General features: G+C 43.2%; 1 protein-coding gene across 1 annotated transcript in view; it reads left to right on the top strand.

The window, feature by feature from the left end:
- Positions 1–23,487, top strand: part of HCRTR2 (hypocretin receptor 2) — an 880,720-nt gene that overhangs the window by 384,240 nt on the left and 472,993 nt on the right. The window contains exon 3 of the mRNA XM_086925213.1: positions 22,331–22,446. Coding sequence (XP_086781339.1) covers positions 22,331–22,446 — 116 coding nt within the window. The remainder of the gene's footprint in view (positions 1–22,330; positions 22,447–23,487) is intronic.

The raw sequence follows: 23,487 nt of genomic DNA on the forward strand, positions 1-23,487 counted from the left end.
CCATCCATTTCTGTTGCTTTAAACAGTTTTAAGATCTTGCTAGAGTTTCTTGATGCTCAAATGGGTGTAATTTCTGATATTTCTCCGATTCCCTTTCTTGGTTTTGCCCGCGAGAAAATGTGACTCACAGTCGTTGAATGTCACTCATAATTACACTGAAATTAATAAAATGTCACACATAAGTTCAAGTTCAAGTTCAAGTTTGGAATTTGTATAGCGCACTACTCACCCAGAGGGTCTTAAGGCGCTTGTGGGAGGGTCGTGCGTTATATATCGAATAGCCAGGTTTTTATCTGTTTTCTGAAGGAGATGTGGTTCTGTGTAAGGCGGAAGTCAAAGGGGAGAGAATTCCAGGTTTTGGCCGCTAAATAGGAGAAGGATCTTCCTCCCATGGTGGATCTATGGATGCGTGGAATTGCGGCGAGGGCTTGATTGGATGAACGTAGTTGGCGGGTGGGTGTGTAGAAGGACAGTCGTGAGTTGAGGCATTCGGGGCCTAGGTCATAGAGGGCCTTGTGTGCGTGGGTGAGGAGACGGAACGTTATTCTCTTGTTGACTGGGAGCCAGTGGAGGTCTTTCAGGTGACTGGAGATGTGAGCTTGACGGGGGATGTCCAATATGAGTCTGGCTGAGGCGTTTGGGATGTGTTGGAGTTTTTTCTGTAGTTTGGCTGTGGTTCCGGCGTAGAGGGTGTTTCCATAATCCAGTCGGCTACTGACTAATGCGTGGGTGACTGTCTTTCTTGTTTCGGTAGGGATCCAACGTAAGATTTTTTTGAGCATGCGAAGGACGTTGAAGCATGAAGATGAGACGGCGTTGACTTGTCTGGTCATCGAGAGGGAGGAGTCTAGGATGAAGCCCAGGTTATGTGCATGATCTGTGGGTATGGGTGCTGTACCCAGGGCCGGTGACCACCATGAATCGTCCCAGGCAAAGGGGGATGATCCTAAGATGAGGACTTCTGTTTTGTCCGAGTTTAGCTTTAAATGGCTGTTCTTCCTCCATTCGGCTACTTCTTTCATTCCTTCGTGTAGATTGGTTTTGGCGGTGTTTGGGTCTTTGGTGAGGGAGAGGATCAGCTGGGTGTCGTCTGCGTAGGAGATGATGTTGAGGTTGTGTTGTCGCGCGATGGATGCGAGGGGACTCATGTAAATGTTGAAGAGGGTGGGGCTGAGTGAAGATCCTTGTGGTACGCCGCAGATGACTTCGGTGGCCTCTGATTTGAATGGGGGGAGGCGGACTCTTTGGGTTCTCCCGGCTAAGAACGAGATGATCCAGTCCAAGGCTTTTCCTTGTAAACCGATGTTGCTGAGGCGTTGTATGAGGGTGTTATGGCAGACTGTGTTGAAGGCGGCGGAGAGGTCGAGTAGGATGAGGGCAACTGTTTCTCCGTTGTCCAGTAGAGTTCGAATGTCGTCTGTTGCTGCGATGAGGGCGGTCTCAGTGCTGTGTTTGGCTCGGAAGCCGGACTGTGAGGGGTTGAGGGATTTGTTGGATTCAAGGAAGGCTGAGAGCTGATTATTGACGGCTTTCTCAATGACTTTGGCAGGAAATGGGAGGAGCGAGATGGGGCGGTAGTTCTTAAGTTCAGTGGGGTCTGCTGTGGGTTTCTTCAGAAGGGCGGTGAGTTCGGCGTGTTTCCAGCTTTCTGGGAAGGTGGTGCAGTTGAAGGAGCAGTTGATGATGTCACGGAGGTGGGGTGCGATGATAGAGTCGGCTTTGTTGAAAATGTGGTGGGGACATGGGTCGGTTGGCGATCCTGAGTGGATGGAGTTCATCAGGCGGATGGTGTCTTCGGTAGTGATTAGGTTCCAAGCGCAAAGGTTGTGAGATTGCTGATTTGGTTCGGAGGTGGGTTAGGGTGGACTGTTCTTTGGGTTGGTTCCCAAAGCTGTTATGTATGTCGGCGATTTTGTTGTGGAAGAAAGAGGATAAAGAGTCGCAGAGTTCTTGGGAGGGAGTGATGTCGTTTGTGCTGGCGGTGGGGTCGGTGAATTCTTTGATGATGTTGAATAGTTCCTTGCAGTTGTGGGCGTTGTTGTCGAGTCGATCCTTGAATGCTGATTTCTTGGTGTATCAAATCAATTGGTGGTGTTTGCGGGTGGCGTCCTTGAAGGTGATCAAGTTGTCGGTGGTTGGGTTTTTTCTCCAGGATTTCTCGAGAGTACGGCATAACTTCTTGGATTTCTTAAGGTCATCGTTGAACCAGGGGGCCTTCTTGCTACCAAGTTTGATCTGCTATTTTTACAGGGGTTCTAATTCGTCTGTGCTGTGGGCGATCCATTGTGTGAGTTTGGTGGCAGCTTGGTTTGGGTCCGATGATATGGGAGGAGGGTTTTGGTTAAGCGATGTGAAGAGTTGGTCGGTGGTGATTTTGTTCCAGTTTCTATGAGGAATTGGTTGTGGGGGGTTGTGGGTCGTGTTCTTTTTGTAACTGAAGTGAACGCAGCTGTGGTCTGTCCAATGGAGAGTTGTTGCGTGGTCGAAGGAGATGTGTTTGCTGGAGGTGAAGATAGGGTCGAGCGTGTGTCCGGCGAGGTGGGTGGGGGTGTCAACAAGTTGATTGAGTCCGAGATTGGCCATGTTGTCCAGAAGAGTGGTGGTGTTGTAGTTGTTTTTATTTTCCAGGTGGAAGTTGAGGTCTCCCAGTAGAATGTAGTTCTCGGAGGTGAGGGCATGAGGGCTGATGAAGTCAGTGATGTCTTCGTTGAATTGCGTGCGGGTACCTGGTGGTCTGTAGATAAGGGTGCCTCTAAGTGTAGTCCTGGGGTCGGTGTGGATCTGGAAGTGAAGGTGTTCGGCGGTCGTGAGGTTGTCGTCGGAGCTGGTCGTGATTCGGATGGTGTTCTTATGGATAATGGCGATGCCTCCTCCTGTTTGGTTGATGCAGTCCTTTCGGATGATCTTGTAAGTATCAAGGATGGCTATGGCGATGTCGGGTGCTGATGAGGCGTTCATCCAGGTTTCTGTAAGGAAGGCAACGTCTGGAGATGTAGTGTTGAGTAGGTTCCAGAGTTCAATGGAGTGTCTGTGGACCGAGCGGGTGTTCAGCAAGATGCACTTCAGGTGGTTGGGGTCGGGGCTGTGTTTGGGGTATGTGGTATTGGTGTGGGTCCTGATGCAGGCAAATTTGCAGGAGTGGCAGGCGAAGAGTCCATGGGTGCGACCTGGGGCAGCTTCGCAGCATTGTGGGGTGCGTCCGGGATTAAGGGCAAAAAGGGTAGCGGCGTCGTACGTTATACGGGAGGAGGAGGATACGTGAGGACCAGGGGGTCTGGCGCTGGGCGGGCGTAGACGGGCTTACCTTTGGCGCACCTTCGGCGCGCATGGGGTGCGCCCGCTGCGCGTGAATGCTGCGCGCAAGAACATCTGTCATATGTTGATGGTGGAGGGGCGAGGGAGGGTCAGCTGGGAGGCGGGAGCGGGGTGGAGATCAGGGCAGGGAGGCACAAACAACAACAAACAAAATGGCAGCAAGCCAATAATGAAACAGGACTGGGGCACGATCGGCAGTAGCGCGAAGCAAATGGCAGTGGCGTCGGCACAATCAGGCAAAATAAATCTGCAGGCAGCACAGCAGCACAAGTAAAAAAGTTGCAATCAAGCGCTACGTTCAAATGTACCTCTGCAATTTATTAAATATGAATAGGCAGGCGGGGCAATCTCTCGCTATCAATTTAAATGAATAAATTATGCAATCAATTTAGATGAAGCAGTTATGCAGGCTGTAGCAGTGCAAGCCGAGAATTGCTACGATACCGGTGAAGGTGTGGAGCAGCGTGTGGAGCGACCGCTTCTGCTGGGAGCAGGACGGTCACAGCGCAACCATGGGCGGAGCGGCCTAGTCAGTATCCGTGGGAGGGAGGGTCAGCTGGGAGGCGGTAGCGGGGTGGAGATCAGGGCAGGGAGGCACAAACAACAACAAACAAAATGGCAGCAAGCCAATAATGAAACAGGACTGGGGCACGATCGGCAGTAGCGCGAAGCAAATGGCAGTGGAGTCAGCACAATCAGGCAAAATGAGCAATTCAGCAATCTGAAACCTTGACATCTATGTATATGCAGTAGGCACAGGAGTGATGCAGCACAATTTTAAAACTCATAATACACTGCACTCTAATTACGGTAGACACGAAAAGTTGAAAGCACATGTTGCACAAATTAGACGTAGTGACACATGAAATTGAGACAAGTGAAGCAGAACCACCCTAAAAGCGTGCTCTAAATCATGAGGTGAAGAAAACACACATACAAAGTAATACTAATAAATATAAACAAAATAGCACTAATAACTTTATTTTGCACATGTTGCTTATCGACAGAATTCTGTTTAATTTGTCATGTGAAGTGGAGTGGCCTAGTAGTATTCATGCTTCCTACTGAGAATGCACTAAATCCAATTTCTACTATACAGTAAATTATTTATACACGAAGCATTCTATTGGATAAACATTAATAAAATAATGAACAATTAAGTACCTGTGATATTTTCTCCTAAGTAAATAAAAATGTCTCAATCATGGGTCACAGAGTTCCAAATGACATTGACTACGAGCAAATAACCCATTAAAAGCATCTTTCTAAATAGCTGGATTAGCACTAAATATTTGGAAAACGATTTTATGGTGTGCACAAAATCACAAAAATGATTTTCCGGACCTACATGACAGCACACAAATTATTTCCAATATTTCGCTAATGACTATTGATGCACTAAGCATTACACGGCATTTCACTGAGATAATCCAAGAGCTTATGGCTAATTGAAGTGCATCATTCATAGCGTCAGTAAATCAATGCATCTCAACTGCTGGTAAAGATCTCATGGTCTTGTTTTTTTTGTCACACACTGGGTGGAAACAGGAATGAACACACATTGTCAACCAGGTACTCTGTAGGTTGTTATAACTCCATAACTGCTAAGGCTTTTCCACCCCATTTTGTGGCTATCTGGGCTCCTTTGTGCTTAAGCCTCTATACCTTTTTACACTTATGGTACCCATGACAAATGTTCACCCTTTTTTGCCGAACAGTATGGCTATTCTAATGGTTAAATGTAATCTTTTTGGGGAAAAAGGTGCAGCACAAGAAAGTGTCTATTTTTTCCCATAAAAAATAGCCTGAACAGATGGTTTGGTGTACTAAAATCACTATTTTCCTAGCTTTCAGGAACAAGCAGAGCTGAAAAATAAAAAAGTTGTTGCCACGGTTTTGCCATTTTTCTAAGATGTAGCCCATCTGTTCCTATTTTGTGTGCTATCAACCCGCTTCCATTTTGTGGTGGAAACACATGTAAAGCCTATGGTGATCCCGGAAGGTTATACATGTCAGAAAAGTAGACACAATTCTGACTTCAGCAAGAGGCCACTTGTCTCAATGTTTTGCTAAAAAACTACTGAATGTAAATTTATAATAATGTTTTCATATGTAACGTCTTATCACAATGACTTATTTACAAAAGCAATACACTGTTACATGCGACAGACCTTTTTGGTTGCGAAATATATAGGGTTCATAGGTATTCCAAGAACACGGTATGCCCAGAGCGAACAACTGAGCTACAATGTACAATGATTTTTTATTGTGTACAAACTATTCAACAATACATATGGTAAAATAAAAAACATGAAAAGTGGGCATGAAGGAAACCTATGTTTTTTTAAATGTACACAAGCTACTGAGTTTAGGAAAAGTGATTATTTGTACACCTCAGAATTTGGTCTTACCCATTCTATAATATGATTCTGAGGGAATTTTTCAAAATGTCTTCTTTCTTGCACGCTGACTCACATTTGGAAACCACAAATTCAGAGAATTCCAATTGGCAATAGCAAATGTTCTACTATTCTGTCTTTCCACAAGCTTCTTAATAAAAAACAATACCCCACTAGTGAGGATGGGACTAGTGCCTGCAATACAAACCACCCCAAAACGCAACCTGCGGTCATCCTATTTCACCCAGCAGAAGCCACACTTTTTTTGCAACTTGGCTACGTATGGAGTTTGGACCATAGTTCAGCCAATGCCAATTGAAACCTATGAAACCCACACATTTAAAAAACTAAATACTAAGGGGAGTCCGTGGTGGCAGGTCTTGTGTAGCTCTCACCAGGTTTTCTTACCCAGAAGCCTTTGTACATCTCAAATTTTGCAAAAAACACACATTTTACTCATGTTTCTGTGAGGGAATGCTCTGGAATCTGCAGGTAGCAACACATTTCCTTCCACCAAGCCTTTGCCCATGATACAAATGGTACCTCACTTTTGTGGGTGGACCTAACGTCCATGTCAGAAAAGGGCCCAAAACGCTACAAGAACAGATCACATTTTTCCACTGAAAACCAACATTTTATTTACAATTTGGGGACCTGGACTTTGGTCACTAGCATAGCCGGCACCTAAGGAAACCTACCAAACCCAGACATTTATGAAAACTAGACACCAGGGAATTCCAGGATTTCCAGGATGGTGTGCCTTGTGTAGTTCCCATGCCTTTATTTCTTACCCACAATGCCCTGCAAACCTCAAACCTTGGCTAAAAACACACATTTTACTCACATTTCTTTGTGGGAAATATCCAGAGTTTGTGGAGATCCACACATTTTTTACCCCCCACTGTCCCCACATGTCAACCGATAACAACAGTATCCCAATTGTGCGGGTGGGCCAAGATACCACAACACATATTGCCCTAAAATGCTATATGGAGGGAATAGTGATAGTAGTATCTGTGATATTTGATGTCTGGCTCAGACGCCACCAATGGAAACCTACCAACCACAGGCAATTTTGAAAGTAAATACCCAGGGGATTCCAGGGTAGTGTGCATTGAGTGGATTCAATGATGTTGTCTTACGAACAATATCATGTAAGCCTCAAGCTTTGTCCAAAACCCTGCATTTGCCTTGAATTATTGTGACATAAGCTTTCAGAATCTTTAGGAATCCACAAATTCCTACCATCCAGCATCCTCCTACTTGTCGTGATAAAAATGTAACCTCACTTGTGTAGCTGGGACTAGTGCAAGTGAAAAGAACAGCTCAAACTAGGGTCAATAGAACTGCCCACAATGTAATGGTTCAAAACTGTCCCTCAGAGATGTGAAAAAATGTAATTGTTTCACCCACATTTGACAGTTGCATATTGTTGGGGGTTGACAGAATAATGTTATCCATACAAATCCCGATGTATGCAGCTTTCAGAAATGTCTAGGATTGATAGGCCAGCTCCAGGTCCAAAAACTAGATCTACCCACATCCAAAGAATCGGTGTACATTCAAAATAAAGCACTTGATGTTTCCATAGTGAGGGAATGAGCATTGTGGATACGTGGAAGAAGGTCCACTTAAACAAGTGTGATGCAGTTTTTTGGGGGGAGATGTGTTGGAATACTGTATGGTGGGTTTTTGTCACTCCCCATACCTTATAGAACTTTCCCCCACATAAGTGTATGATTTCACCCAAAGTTTGATGTTTGCACAACATCATTGTCATAATCCCTATAACTATTAGGGACACACTTGGTGTACATCCTGAGCTCAAAAGGAAACTCCTACCTATTGAGTAACAGTCATGTAGTTGTTGCGCATCATCCCCTAGCATCTCACTGATTCAGGTAGGTGTTTGAGGCCCTCCTGCACCCGCAGGCTCCTGCCTGCGCCTCATACCTGGTGGTCCAGTGGGAGAGTCTTGCTCTTCTGCTGGTCCGCTGTGCCAGCCTTCGTTTTTTTCTGGTTTTGTCTGTCTGTACTTCCATTGTCTGTCCATGCCTCCTTTGTGCCTTTTCTCTGTGTGCCTTTTTGTGTCTCTTTGTATCTCTCTGTCTTTATCGAGCCTTTCAGTATAGTGGATGACTCATAAAAGGTCTCCCACACTTCATTTATTTCTTAAACTTCAGGGTGCATTTGGTTGTTGGATTAATCCACACCTGCTCCGTATATAAACTGTTGTAACTTATGAAATAAAGTGGATACAAATGGGTGAATGTAGGGGAAACGAAGAATAATAGCCCTTGATTCAAAGAAAGGCATTTGGGTATAACATTTAAGAAACTAGCCCTAAAACTACTGCTTGTTCTACACATTTATTGGGTTAGTATTTTTAAAACATGCTGGTAACACTTACCCGGCACACCTCAAAAATTACATCTGGTTTCACAAACCTTCCAGAAACATCCCCTTGCCCGACTCTACTTGCACAAATCACAAGCATATGGAAAACCAGATTCAGCAGACAAGCCTTCTCCTCCATTGCTCCTAAATCATGGAATGAACTGCCACTGCGCATAAGAGCTTCCTCTCACTTCTTTCATTCCACAGGAAGCTGAAGACCTGTATTTTTTATTAGGCCCACTATGCCCTAGGAGTGTCTAGACTCCAACATGTTCAGCACCAGGATATCCTCCCCGGTGATAGTGCGCTCTACAAATCAGCATTACATAAACTCTGGGCACTAGGCAAACTCAGGGACAATTGTGTGGCTGAAGCACTGGATTTTGAAAAGAGACATCTGAAGTACAGCCTGAGGATTTCAAATGTTACCCCATGTAAGTGTGTGTACTGTGATACACCTCTGTTGGGACACAGTGATTCAGTATTGGAAGTGGATAAGGAGGAGTAGAGATGGCCCATAATCTGCAAAATGATACTTTGTTACATGGGTAACAGTTGCTCTCAATTCACATTCCCCACTTTTCATTCAAGTATGTACTGAACACTTTACCAAGAGTCATGGGGTGTGTCAACCACTTTCATGTCATACCCCACTTAAACCTGCAGTCCCTGTGTGTGTTAGCTGTACTCAGCTATCAGCTGTATTTCACTAGCATCCCTGACAAATAACTGAAATGCAATTGACAACTGAAGACAGATGAATCTGCCATGTGACCCACCAGAAACAGCAGTATACACACGAACGAAGCAGTGACTGACACACTTTATATCTTGCAAATTGTGATAGTGGTGTCTACTGCAAAAATGGCATGGCCTTTGCCAGAGGGTTCGAGGTCCCACATGTGTTCAGATGATTGCTCCTGTCAGTGGCATAACAAAACTCAAGAGTCCCCACTGCAAATTACATGGAGGGCCCCCTACCCGGCCCACCACCTACCACTTTTGATGAGGGGGCCCCCTGGAGCTCGGGGGCCCCTGCGCCACAGGGGCTGCAGGGGTTTTGTAATGCCACTGGCTCCTGTCACCGAGGGGACATGTACAATAGCATATAAGTTCAATATCACCTATTGTTTGTTCTTCAGTGACGGAGGCTTGATGATTTACTGATATGCTTGATTTGTAATGCATGTCAGTACTTGTGTTCTGCAGATACAATGTGATTCCCATAGTTTCTTAAAATCAGGGGAAGCAATGTGGATACATGGCATTCATGATTTGTTATTTTGATCTGCAGTTCCGGTGATGTCAAACACAAAGGGCCTCTTTTAATGTGCATGCAGGATCTGCCCTTTGGAATTTCTTGTAGATTTCCTTAGTTACAGGCATTTACCCTCCTACCCTACCTGCCCACCCTATATGTTTTTTCTGCCATTCTTTGCACCCTAGCCAAAATAAGAACCAACGCTGCACAGACTTCAGCAGTGCACAGCAGAATCATCTGGGCACAGTGATCAGTGTTGAGCTCTGTCATGTATCAGCACACTTTCCCCAAAAACTATAAACCACATGGCGTTTGTCCATGTGCAATGAGATCTGTGAACAAGCTGATTCCCACCGAGCTCCCATGCCCTCAGAATCCAGTGTGCACAGACACTGCCCATTGAAGGTGAGTCTGAGAGTGGGGTGTGGTTTTGAGTTTTACCTTTTTCCAGTCTCCTGGCCATTTTATTTTTAATGTGTAGGTTTAAATGAACTGGACAAAGAGTTGAATATTATCATATTAGATGGTACAAAGAAAACAATCTGTTCTGATTTATAATTCTTTTTAGAATCCAACGTGATTTTTATACCCTACCTATAGCTTTAATTCCAGCTCTGTTGGAGAGACAGTAGGTGCATCCTAAGTACCTATCATAGTATTGCCTGTCAGAGGTCTGATGATATTATCAGTGCACATTTCAAACAGTATCTTGTAGCATCACCAGGACTGATTTGCATAGGGGTTCCCTACATCTTGAAAGGAGCAATGTGCCATAAGCAATGTACTGGAAAGCAGTATTGAGCAATTGCTGGTAGCTGGGATGCTTGAAAGCATGATTTCATCCATCACCTTTGTTGCTTTGATGTGAAGCGCAAAAGCTATTGCTAGGCATGGATTTCTTGCTCTGTAAGAAACTGGAATATTATTTGGAGTGGGTGACTGTCCACCTCAAGTGATACATGCATAAACTTATGGTAAGATATAGCGATTATTTATAAGTCTATTAAGACACAAAAGTGCAATTAAACACTAGTGCTACAAACCACGATGCGTCAACTGTCACCAAATATCAATACAAGAATTCCAATTGTTGATGTGACTAACTGCCCTAGTCCATGGGACACCGATCTGTGCAAAGCATGGCAGGCACGACAATATGAGGAACATATTGGCATCTCAGAGATTCGATCGCAGGCCCCAACATAAGCACATGTGATTTAGGTGGGTGATCACATGAACGATCGAGTTCTTGCAAGGATATCTGACGACCATTGATGCATGGTGGTTCGTAGCAGTTTGTGGAGGAAAGAGCCAGGGGCCTCATTTATGAGGCAGTGCGTCACTTTTACGCCGCCGGTGCGTCACTTTTTGTGTCGCACCAGCAGGGAAAAAATGTGTCTTATTGCACCATATTTACAAAGTGACGCATCTAGGTAGATGCGTCACTTTGTAAACCCCTGCGCTACATTATACCTACGCCAGGTATAATGTATGCAGGGGGGCGTTCTGACGCAAGAAAGGGTCATAGAAGTGACGCAGTGAAATCTATTAGATTTCACTGCGCCACTTCTAGGACACAAATGCGTCAATTTCTTACGCTTGCCTCACAGCAGGCGTAAGACTGACGCAGGCCCTTTCACATGGGGCTTGCCCCATGTGAAAGAACACATTGCTGGAGTTGCATCACTTTTGTGACACACTCCAGCAATGCGTCACTTTTGCGCCATACAGATACGTCAGAAATTCCTACATATCTGTAACTCCTTGCGCCACGATGCATCATACTGTAAATATGATGCATCATTGGTGTCACAAGGATGGCACAGTGAAAAGTGACGCATCGCTGTTTTCAAACAGCGATGCGTCACTTTTCATAAATGAGGCCCCATGAGATTAGGCATTAACAACATGGGCCTGATGATTTAAGGTATAAGTCCTTTGTATCTTGGTCGTGGGGATGCTTGAATCATTGGCCGATATGAAGGAACCACCTTTATCTTGAGGTTCCGTCCAGTATTTGAATATGAATACATTGATTGGATTTTCAACAATAAGGAGCAGACATTGAAGTACCAAGATGGTTACAAAATGAACTGTGTGGATCATTCGTTTGGAATCCCAAGGGCAGAACATATTGGGGTTTTATGTGACACCTCAAATAAAATAGTTATATTAGGACTGCAATTTCATGCAAAGGAACATAAGTTTACATACTTTAAATGTGTTGTTAATGTACACATTTCCCTGTCCTGAATATTATGGTTACATTGTAAAAATTTCAACCATTCTCATGTCACATGGATGCAACTGGGGTCGAGGGTGATGATACATTATAAGCAGGCTTGGGAAATGCATTTTGATGTATTACTAGGGACTAGTGATTAACTGTGCTTTTGTCTCTTCATTGATTTATAAATCATTTCTAACGGGTACCTCTATTTATGCATGCATTTCTTTCTCAGGTACAAATGAGTTTATTCAGAAAATCCCTGCCCCCCCACCTCAAGTGATAATCACAACTCTTGACAGTGTGAACCCTTAAAGTCATTAAATAAACCTGATCTCTCCTCTTAGTATCTATAGCACTGATCAGCCAGACTGAACTCAGCACAATGCGCAAAGTATTAATGCTGTACCAAAACAGTAATAAAATCAAAACATCAAGCAATAAAAATCCCAAACCAAATTGAATAAAATGAAATAAACAAAATGATGCCAAAGCAACAACTATAAAATTAGGGGAATTAGAAATATTCATATTTGTAGACCGAGGGATCAGACTGAGGGATCAGAAATCCAGCTAGAAGCAAAGACAAAGTGGAACGGCATGGATACCTTAAACTTGATATGGGTCCTTATGGCAGAGGGAAGAGCTGTGTCTACAAAAATAGTACTGATCTTGAAGAATATTAGAATACACATTTAATCTGTTCACCACTTCTGGGTCAAAAAGAGCTGCATCTCATCAATAAGAACTGAAAAAGCTAGTAGGTCTAGATAATTTCTGATAATCAAAATGGATTTCGGCCTGGGCAGTCAACTGTAGCCCAATGCCTCAATCTTTACATGATCCTTGGGAAGTACACGATTGCTTGCCCAGGTAAGATCTATCTGGCCTTCATGGACCTTTCGTCTGCATTTGATTGTGTCAACCGGGTCAAACTGTGGAAGTCCATGAGGGCCATGGGGGTGGAGGGCTATATTGGTAATTTCCTAGAGGATCTGCATAGGGCCACCAAGGCCAATGTTAGATACTCACAGGATCTCCGTGTCTCTAGGGATTTCGACATTGGAAGGGGGGTACGGCAAGGCTGTATTTTGGCCCCTTTTCTGTTCAACCTCTACTAAAACGACCTGGATAGAGTTTTAGAAGCGACAGGGACAGATTTTCAGTATTTAGGGTGACGGGGGATTCCCGTCCTACTATATGCGGATGATGCTGTCCTTATAGCCAGAACTGCTAGGGGTCTGCAATCCCTGCTTGACGTCTTCTTACACTTTATGGGGGCACGAGATTTAGCAATTATTACCGTTAAATCCTATATTTTGCAGGTAGGGACACGGCCCAAGAAAACATTTCTCTTCACAGTAGGTCCCTGAGAACGTTCCTCTGATGACTATCTTTTCATATTTCGGGGTTCTATTGGATGACCGTTTGAACTGGGGGCCTCTTATTCAGAAGAAAAAGGGGGAGCTGGCATGGGTAAGTGCTGCTATTATCAACTTTGCCTGAAAGTTGGGCAAACGCCCAATTGCAGCCATGCTGAAAATCTATCAGGCTAAAAGCATAGCTACAGCTTGCTATGGCAGTGAAATTTGGGGGCATATTGCCACAGATGCCTTGCAGGTGGTTGAAAACACTTTTCTGAAGCGCTTGTTGGGCGCACCAAGCGGTTTGTCGAATTTGGTGGCTGACGAGGAATTGGGGGTGCCTTATCTGTGCAATACCCTGGCTTTGCGCCCCTAGTGTTCAGGCTCAAATGTTGTCTGAATGAGGATTTAGCCCTCAGTCAGCAGATAATAAAAGAATGTACGACAACATGTCTTGTATGCCATGGCAAAATTACATTAAACGTGTCTTTGTTAAGTTGGGGGCGCCCTGAACTTTTCTCAAAGCCTGATACTATTGTACAAAAGGATGTGGAGTTTGTTAAGAAAGCTTTTAGTAGCATAAGGATACTGGAAAGAGACGAGCGAGAAGTGCAAAAACCTAGTGTCCGCAAATACCTGATGCTGAAAACAAACCCATCCACTGAACCTTACCTCCTGGGTTCGCTGTCTACATACGAGCGGTTCTTATGGTCTAGGTTCTGCCTGGATCTTTCCCAGATGTTACTCGCTGTTCCAAAAGGGAGTAGTAGAGGTAAGGTGTTAGCACCCTGTGGCTGCGACGGAGTGTCTCCACAGGATCAGCTACGCTTCATGTTTTTTTGTAAACATTAAGAGGTACCCCGGAAATATTTCTTATTCCCCTTATTAAAGAAGTTGATTTTTAAGCAGGTCCGCCCAGCGCTTCTGTACTTGCAATTGCTGAAGGCAGATTGTATATTATTTATCGTGGGTTATCTGAAATCAAGGGTGAGAATCAGGGCCTGTTTGGACAATTAGCAACCCTTCTTGTAAGAGAGTATACCCCGTTTTTATTGTTTAGTATGTGAGGTAGTTCAACTGGGCCCTTTTTTTTGCTTTTTATTGACATGAATTGTCTTTTTTACGTAATTGTATTGTATCACGCTTTAAATAAAATTTGGATGTTGTGAAACTTTTATGGTTTTCTGCACGTAAAGTTGATTTTGATTTCAAGTCTAGGATTTTAAAATTTCGATCTAGTTTACACGGGCATGCACATGCTAATGACACAAAACATTCAGAATAATGACCAGCAATCTTAAAATGAGTTTCTATGAAAGGAAAAGCTCCTACAAGGCCACCTATGCACACAAAAAAAAGTCCCTTAAGAACACTGTGGAAAAATACAACTCATCCATCCACTGTGAGAGTAAAACTAGGGAGGAAATCCATTGACTAAGAAGCAGGCAACTGAGATAGACAACAAAGTCACCCACTCATGCGGAAGAGGTTGACCCAAAACACACCTAGTGTACATGGTATGTTGTATGGAACAGGTCTGCCAGCAGACAGTTACATTTGTTTGTAGCCCAGACCTTTGCATGCCACGGATGATGAAGGCCTTTCTATGGCATTCTCCTATCCTGAGGTGCGAATTGTGGGGCATATTACCAAGCAATAGCGATAATTATCGCTATTGCTTGGTTAGAGACAAAAATTTACCGCTGAGCTGCGGCGATTTTTATCGCAGATAAACCTTGGTATTACCAAGGTTTATCGCAAATGCGAAAAAAACGGCCGCAATGCATGAATATCGCTGAAAAGTCAGCGATATTCATGCATTACCGAGCTAATGCTCTTAGCCATGTTATCCACCTCCCATTGGAGAACATGGCTAAGAACTGCTCAGGGCAGGTGTTAGCTTTTGGAGATATTCGCGCTTAGCGCGAATATCTCCAAAAGTTGGTAATAGGAGATAGCAATGTTAGCGACTGTTTCCAGTCGCTAACATCTTGGCACGCCCGCTTTGCATGTCATTAGTGATAAATATCACTGACATGCAAAGTGGGGCCCAAGATGGTCGCTATCTCCTACTAGCTCTCGATAAATGGTGTTAGCGACAGCTAGGTAATAGGGCGATCATTTTATCTCCGCTTTCTTGGCTTTTAAAGCCAAAAAAGCGGAGATAAACCCCCTTGATAATATGCCCCAGTGTTACTTCTGAAGTCTGTGTCTATGCCTCTCTACCAAACGCCTGACGGATTGCAGCAGCGGGAGCCCTTCACCGCGGAGACCAGAGACAGCGCCAGCAACTCGCCGGACCCGCTTTGCGGGTCCCGCAGCGCGTCTGCCGAGGAGGGGGCCGTTGTTGTTCTTTCTTTCCTTAGAGCAAGGGCTGCAGGGGGCTGGTGTATCAGGACCGGCAGGGCTGCGAGCACAGGCAGGGACTCCGTGGACCAGGAGTCCCTGCGCGCCCAATCGCCATCAGTTGGGCTGCTCTCCCTGCCGGCCACGCCCACTCGCCAATCAAGCCACCTGTAATAAAGGCTCGCTACATACCCGCAGCGCAGGAGCGCGCGGGGAGAAGCCCGGGCCAAGGGCGGGACCGTCTAAGGCCGTCCAAGGACGATCAAGGTCGGGTTGGGCCCACTCTCTTTCATTGGTGATCCCAGAACTTTTCTTTATTGATTGGTATTAAGACGTAGTATTATATTTTAGTTGTTTATAGATAGGAAAAACGATATACTAAATTCACATGATGTCCTTGCGTTCAGGGAAGGGCAGACAGGTAACTGTAAAAACGAACAATGGGAAAGCCACTGGAACCTTAGATGACTTTATAACCCGGGCAACGGGGATTTTAGAAAAAGAAATTGCCCTTACTGAAAAGCGTTTGTCCTTAGATTTAATAACGGGAAAACGTTCTTCCTTGGGACGCATTGGTTCAACAATTACCCCCAATAAGGCAACATATATCTTGACCAGAGCCCAGATAGCAACCTGGAAGCTAGCCCAAATCTAGTCGTAATTCCTGACTCCCAGGTAATTACGGTCGCAGACTTAGGGGACTCCCAAGATGAAGCACCTACACTCACTCCTATACCTACTCCATCAGGTATCACGGGGATAGTACTCAACACTGTAACTTGAGCAGTAAGGGGTCCATCCCTACACAAGCTCGAGCCGTAGATTGTGAGCATGAACCTAACCATCCGAATAAACGGAAAAGAGGGGGGAATCACAGAAAAGGAAGTAGAACCAAGTTAGCGAAGACAGTTGCACCTAGAGCCCTGGCAAATGCCCCTAAACAAAAGGGCACCCTTTTAGCTGATGTGGGACAGAAAATCTTTTCCTTTAACACTAACAATAATGACGATCTTTTGGGGAAAATTGAGAAATTGGTTCAGATGCTTTTGTTGCCCCTCTTAGAGAGAACCCAAATTGTTAACCTAAAGTTAGACCAATTGGAACATCTTATCTCACTTAATACCCATTCCCTTGAAACATTAGCAAATAAGAGCAAATCATCTGAGGTGGGGGGTACTAACAATAACAATAATAGTAACACCAACAATAGTAACTCTAGAAAAGGGGGAGAGAAGAAAAATGTTAGTAAAACACCTCAAACACCCGCACCCGCAACTGCTGACCCTAAGGTAGCGCCCGTCCCTTTAGTACGGACTAAACCTGTACCATTAGCACGCACCAAACCTGCAGTGGCGGTCACTGTGGGGCCCCCGAGCCAAAATGTGACCAGTACACCATCGACATCAGAAGTAACTATCTCTAAACAGGGAACTACCCATGGGCCCAAACTAATACCATCGCAGGGACCTGCAGTAGACAGTGATAGAGTACATAAAAAGAAACTACCACCCGTAAACCTGCCCCCAGACTCAGTCCCTTTTATGGTAATTCTTACAGGAGTGCCCCCAGTTTTGCCTAATAAAACGGAATCAAACCAGGAGCTAAAAAATAAAGCAACATATTGGCTCAATAATAATAGGCCACTTCCTCATAATTCTAAAACAAAAATACTGAGTGTGCGTAGAGTCCCCTGGGTGGGCCCAAGTGAGAAGGATTTAGAGGGGGACTGCATCCTGATTAACTTCAGTGACACTTGGGTAAAAGATACGATCTGTCGCAAACCAAGGTTTGCTAGAGTTGGGGATATCCAATGTATAGGCCTGGAATACTTCTATCCAAGTTTGAATTTCGTCCCCCGACTCTGTTCCATAAGAATATCGAGCCGACTTCTTATAGTGACACATATCCTGGGTGGACCCGGAGAAATAGGGCCGCATGGCTGAATCAAAACAACTGGGGAACATGGCACCAGGGTGATGGCTTCTTTAGGGGTTCAATATGTAATAACAACAATTTTTTGCAAACTCGGTACAATGACCCAAGATCAAGATTTCAGGGAGAAGATTGTCTAAGGTGGTTCCCAAGTGACATCACCCTAAGAAACCGTTTTGATCCATTTGTGGGTATGGAGGAGCTGGATTGACCATCACAAAATTCTCCTGGCGATGTTTTGTTAATAGGAGAGCCTAGCCGGAGGGAGAAGGGGGAAAGTTGTAACGATAACTTGCGGGAGGATGTTTCCGTAGGTGACAATCGTACTTCTAATCCTCAAGCCCCTGAGGTTGGCCTTACCCATGAAAGTAACTTAAATCTAACTACCTTAAGGCAAAATTTGGCAGTAACACCTGATCCAGCCAGAAACAAACAAAGTGAATTAAGGCTGTGTCTAATTTCTTGGAACATCGCTGGGTTTGCTTCTAGATTAGAGGATGAGGCCTGGTTAGATTTTGTAGGTGACCGTGATATTCTGTGTCTCCAGGAGACATGGAGTCGATCTACTCAGAATATCGATGGTTTTCAATCTTTTAATGTCCTAGCGGTACCCTCACAAGCGGGTAGGGCAAAAGGTGGATTAATGACAGCAATTTCTTTAAAATTATGTAAACTTGTAACATCTAAGATAGCTGATACCCCATGGTTTCAATTGCTAATGTTGGACAATCTGTTCCCTGAACCACTGTTATTGATTAATTGGTATTATAACATCTTTGATGATAATGAGACAACTGTAATGTCGAAACTGGAGGAGGCTATAGCCAGGGCACGCCGCGAACAACCCCTACTTTTTATCATCTGGGTGGGAGATTTCAACTGTTCGCTATGCAGCCATGGGGACTCGAATGTGTGTGGCTTGAAAGACTCTCATGATCATCCCCTGACATACTTCAAACACACACCCCAGGGGGATGCTTTAAATAATATCATCATCCTAAATGATCTATGTATAGTGGAGCCCTGGGTTGGTCCAAATTCGGCTCCGATACCAACTTTTCAGGGAAGTAGAGGTACGATGAGTTTTATTGACTTCGCAATTGTGTCTAGTGGGTATTTTCATTATGTTGACAAGTTGGAAGTAATTGCAAATGCTGCCAGTGACCATAACCCTCTAATCCTATCCCTGCTTTGTCCTGTTAAACCCAAACATCTTGTCCGGGAGCAATCTATAAAGTATAACAGGAGCCAAGGAATTACTCTCAAATGGGGCAAAATAGACGCTGCTGGTCTTGAGGCAGAGATCCTAAATGGATATAGCTCCGAATATGAGGCATGTCTAACACCTACAGCTAACCCTGAAAAGGTCATAGGGAACTTTGAATCTTTATGTGGGCATGTAGCCGAGCGTCTCATAAAACCATTTGGTAAAAATAAAAGGATAGGTCCCAGATGGTTTGATGCTGCGTGCTCGGCATCACATAGATCCTTGAAAATAGCATTAAAACAAAAACCAAGGGACAAAGAGCTGGTTAGAGCATCCAGACTGGCCTATAAAGAGGCCATAAGAACAAGGAAGCAGGATTTAAAAAACCTGGCCTGGGAAGATTTAGAAAAGGCCTCGGAATTAAAAGATAGCAGGCTTTTCTGGGAAGTTATCAATCGTTCCCTCTTTACGAGTAATGGCAAGGATAACATTGTGATGCAGATTACATGCGAAACATGGGAATCACATTTTGGGAACATTTTTAACCCAAATGGAATCTTGATCCAGGAATTATCATCAGGAGACGTTAGGGAGTTGGTGGTCTCTCAAACATCTTTGTCCCTGAGCTCATCGCTTACTTTGCAAGAGGTGGAAGATGCTTTGAGGAAAGGCATATTATTAAAGGCCCCCGGCCCTGATTTAGTGCCTCTAGATTTCTTCAAGCGTAATGTTAAGGTTTGGGCTCCTTTATTGTTAAATGGGATGTACCATGTTACAACGCATACCATTACAACTACCTACTATTACAACGCGACCATTACAACGCATACCATTACAACGCATAGCGCTTTGAGGTGCTGGATAGTGGTAAGTATAATTTACTATTCCAACTCCAGTCCCCGTGGACACTAGGGAAGGTGTTGGATAGTAAATTATACTTATTCCCTATCCTAGAGCGCCCCCCAGCGCAATGCGTTGTAATGGTATGCGTTGTAAAAGTTGCGTTGTAATAGTAGGTAGTTGTAAAAGTTGCGTTGTAACAGGTGTATACCTGTTAAATGTGTTTAGAGCAGTTGTTATTGGCCGTGTCCCAGCATCATGGAAGGAGGCAGTAGTGGTGCCGATTTTTAAGAAGTGCGATAGGTCTGATCCCCGATGCTATCGCCCAATCTCACTAATTGATGCATCGTGTAAGATACTGGGTAGGGTCATTTTAGCAAGATTTGAATCATGGGCAGATTCGGCGGGCCTTATTGTGAATTCCCAATATGGGTTCAGAAAAGGTAAAGGAACTGTTGAACAGTGCCTGAACCTGGCCCTAATCATAGGGAAGTACATGAAGGCAAGGAACTCTTCCATCCACCTTGCCTTCATGGACCTTTCAAGTGCATTCGACACTGTGTGTCGGAGCAAGTTGTGGCAAATGATGGGGGATATGGGCTTCGAGGAACCCTTGGTCACCTTGCTCCGTAGACTGCATGAATCAACAACTGTAGCCATAAGGTTCGGGCCAGGGGGGGAAAAAACTAAATCTATCCTCTCAACTGAGGGCGTTCGACAAGGATGCATATTAGCCCCTTTTTTGTTCCTCGTGTACACAAACGGCCTGGAAAAGTACCTGTTGGACCATTGTTACGACTTCCCAAAGGTCAATGGCAGGAGCATACCAATGCTATCTTATGCCAACGACACGGTACTTATGACACTCACAGGAAACAGCATGCAGCTCTGTCTTGATGCTTTTCACAATTTCATGTTGGACCTAGATCTGAAGGTAAATTTCACCAAATCCTTTGCTATGGTCTGTGGCCCAAAGGGGACCAAATCCAGAAAGTTTGTAGTAAATAATTCTACCATCGGAAAGGTAGAAAATTTTAACTATCTGGGAAACCTTTTTAATAATAAATTAAGTTGGGCCCCGTTAATGAAGACCCGAGTTCAGAGCGCTAGTCGCTCTATAGAAGGTCTGTTTCGTTTCTGTGGTAAATTAGGTCAAAAACCTGTTACACATCTAAAAACCCTGTACAAATCAAAATGTTTGTCGGTAGCTACTTATGGGGCTGGGGTTTGGGGGACTGAAAGCCCTGACACGATACAAATCATGGAGAACAAATTTATAAAGCGTGTATTGGCTATTCCATCAGGTTCATCGAATAAATTTGCCCACAATGAAATAGGTTTGAGTTATGTGAGTGACACCATTCGCCTTTCACCCTTACTATTATGGGGCAAAATATGGCTATCAGAGGACTTACAGCTTTCTAGAGACATCCTCCGAGATTGTCTAAAACTGGAAAATAGGAAACAGATTCCCTGGTTATCTTATGTCAATGAAATGCTCCATAAAATAGGTTTGGGTGACATTTTTGATAATCCTGAAAAAATACAGGGAGACATCAAAACTGTCATTAAATCAAGTTATTGGAAATCCTCACTTGTACATTCCCTGGCTAGGCCTTACGGTCTTATGGTTGCTTTACAGCATCAGTTTTATTTAACCTTCACAACGCATGTGCAATGGCGATTCTATCTGACAAGGTTTAGGTTAAACATTTTGCACTTTCTTTTTGCGTTTCCTAAACAAGGGGGTTGGTGTGAGAGGCTGCCCCCCTGTCCCTGTAACAACAAAGCTAGTCAAAGCACGATGCATGTTGTTCTCTTTTGTCCCTTATATAAGGACCCGAGAATTAGGTTTATTAAGCCCATTCTGAAGGAGAAGCAACCATGCCATTATAATGAGGGTTATGACTATTTGTTATCACTGTCATCCTCAGGTGTTTGTTGTGCGATGTTAAATTTCATACGAGTGTCACTCTTGATTAGAAAACGGTATGGTTAATTTGGCCCCCAAGAACCTCTGTCTCTGCCCATGTATATTGTTGTATTGTGACTTTTCTTTCCCTTTGCCCTCCTTGATGTATACCCTAGTATGAATAATTTATGAATTAACACAAATTGATTGAATGTAAATGCTATGGGTTCTATATGTGATTATATTAATTATCGTGTTTTACCAGTTTAGTCTTTTAATTTTAAGACTGTCTTTTAAAAACAAATTCTAAATCATGTCTGTAAATGCTTGACTTTTATGATTCCTTTCCGAATCGAATAAAGTTTTTGAACCGAACCGTGTCTATGCCTGAAATATGTTCTCATGGCAATTTCTGCTTATACTTACCAGAGGTCTGTGCTCCATAGCTTTTTTCCAAACACGGTTATGGATCTGAAGGGTCTTTTGCATTGCTTCTTCTAATAGTGCCTTTTGTTATGTGTTTTCATGCTGTGACCCCCACAGTATTTTTGTGCCAATTGTTTTTTAGTGTAGGTGGTATATTTTTGGCTAGGATAGACTGACATCTTTATTGTCGTTCATAATGATTCCCTGTTTTTTTTGCTGGCATATATTCAACATGCAACATTATGGACATCAATAGAGTAAATCTATTCTGTGTCCTAGACATTTGCCCTGCTTTTTAACGCTTTCATGAGGCATTTTGTGCACTTTTGATAAATGAAAATATAATCAGGTACTATGTAGATTTAGACATTTTGCGCATATATATTTTCCAAATGTCTATGGAAACGTATTGATACAATAAGAATATTACTAAATCAATTCTATCTAATACAGAAGTGCAATCTATGATTGTGGGAAAGTGTACGGGCTATGATTTGTTTGGTTCTTCCTCGAGGCAAAAGTGAAAGTTATGAAAATTGTGAAACCTCTTAGATGAAACAGGTAATAATTCACTTTCTGATATCAGTGCATATCATTTTTAATTCACCTAGGTGACAAGAGAATGTAAAATGTATTACATTGTGGCAGTGTATGCAGTTCAAAATTTACATTTGTGCAATTGTTTTTTTTTTTTTTGCTTCTAGGTGAAATGTATCCAAAAGTGTATCACATATGTTTTTTTCTGATTACATATATGGCTCCTCTGTGTCTGATGATACTTGCCTACTTACAAATATTTCGTAAACTTTGGTGCCGACAGGTAAGATGTTACAAAATATATCAATGTTTGTGATTTAAACTAGAATGGGAAATGCAGTTACAGAATTACATGAAAAGAACTATTTGTTACTATTACACCCGCTTTATAAGATTTTCACCCTGAATATTATTTGGCCATAAAATTAAATCGTCGTTTTTAATTTCTTATGGGGTTTGCATTGGCCTTATTGGATTCAGCACAGATAGAGAAATATTTGATGCCTAACTTCTGTTCCTGTGTGGCTATATGTGTCTGTGAGGGAGCATTTGCTGTTTTATTTGCATTCAAATTTAAGTGTTGAATCCGTGTTCAGTCTTTGAAAACATTGGAACAGTTGTTTTTTAAACATATTTGAACAATTAGGTATTGACATTTAAATGAAATGTGGTTGAAGTGTGTGGGCCGATAATACCAGACATTCCAATAAAATGTATGCTTTAAAACCCCTGAACTGCTGTCCCCCAGCCCTTCTCCACCCCCCAGTGCTAATCCCTCTCTTTTGGATATAAGGGTTAGTTTGTCCTTAGACGTATATAGTTTCTTAATATATATATATATAAATTCACTGAAAAACCATAGGTTTGACACCAGTTATAGTTAGCTGGAAATTTTACTGACATAAAACCATTGAAATTCCCTTGTTATAGTTAGTTGGACTCACTATAACTTGCGCGCCTGCAATGCACTGCTGATGACGTCACATATTACATCACTCATGACATGGCCAGTGACATCACTCATGACATCACTGATGACACCATCCAGTGAATATGTGTCTTTCTGAAAAATAAATATGTTTTATACATGTATATGTAAAGGTCGATGGAAGAATAAATGTTTAAATAAGTGTCTAAATGGATGTTTTTTTTTTTTAAATTGATTGGTTAACTGGCTTATTAAGTGTATCTTAGTGAATACATATATTAGCGAGTAATGTTTAAATATATAAATATATGTATCAGTGTTTCACTTTGTGTATATGTGGCCGCATGGGTTGGTTAGAGTAGCTACATGTGTGTGTATATGGGTTATTAGACGTTT

The sequence above is a fragment of the Lissotriton vulgaris genome, chromosome 6 (assembly GCF_964263255.1).
Source record: "Lissotriton vulgaris chromosome 6, aLisVul1.2, whole genome shotgun sequence".
NCBI lineage: Eukaryota > Metazoa > Chordata > Amphibia > Caudata > Salamandridae > Lissotriton > Lissotriton vulgaris.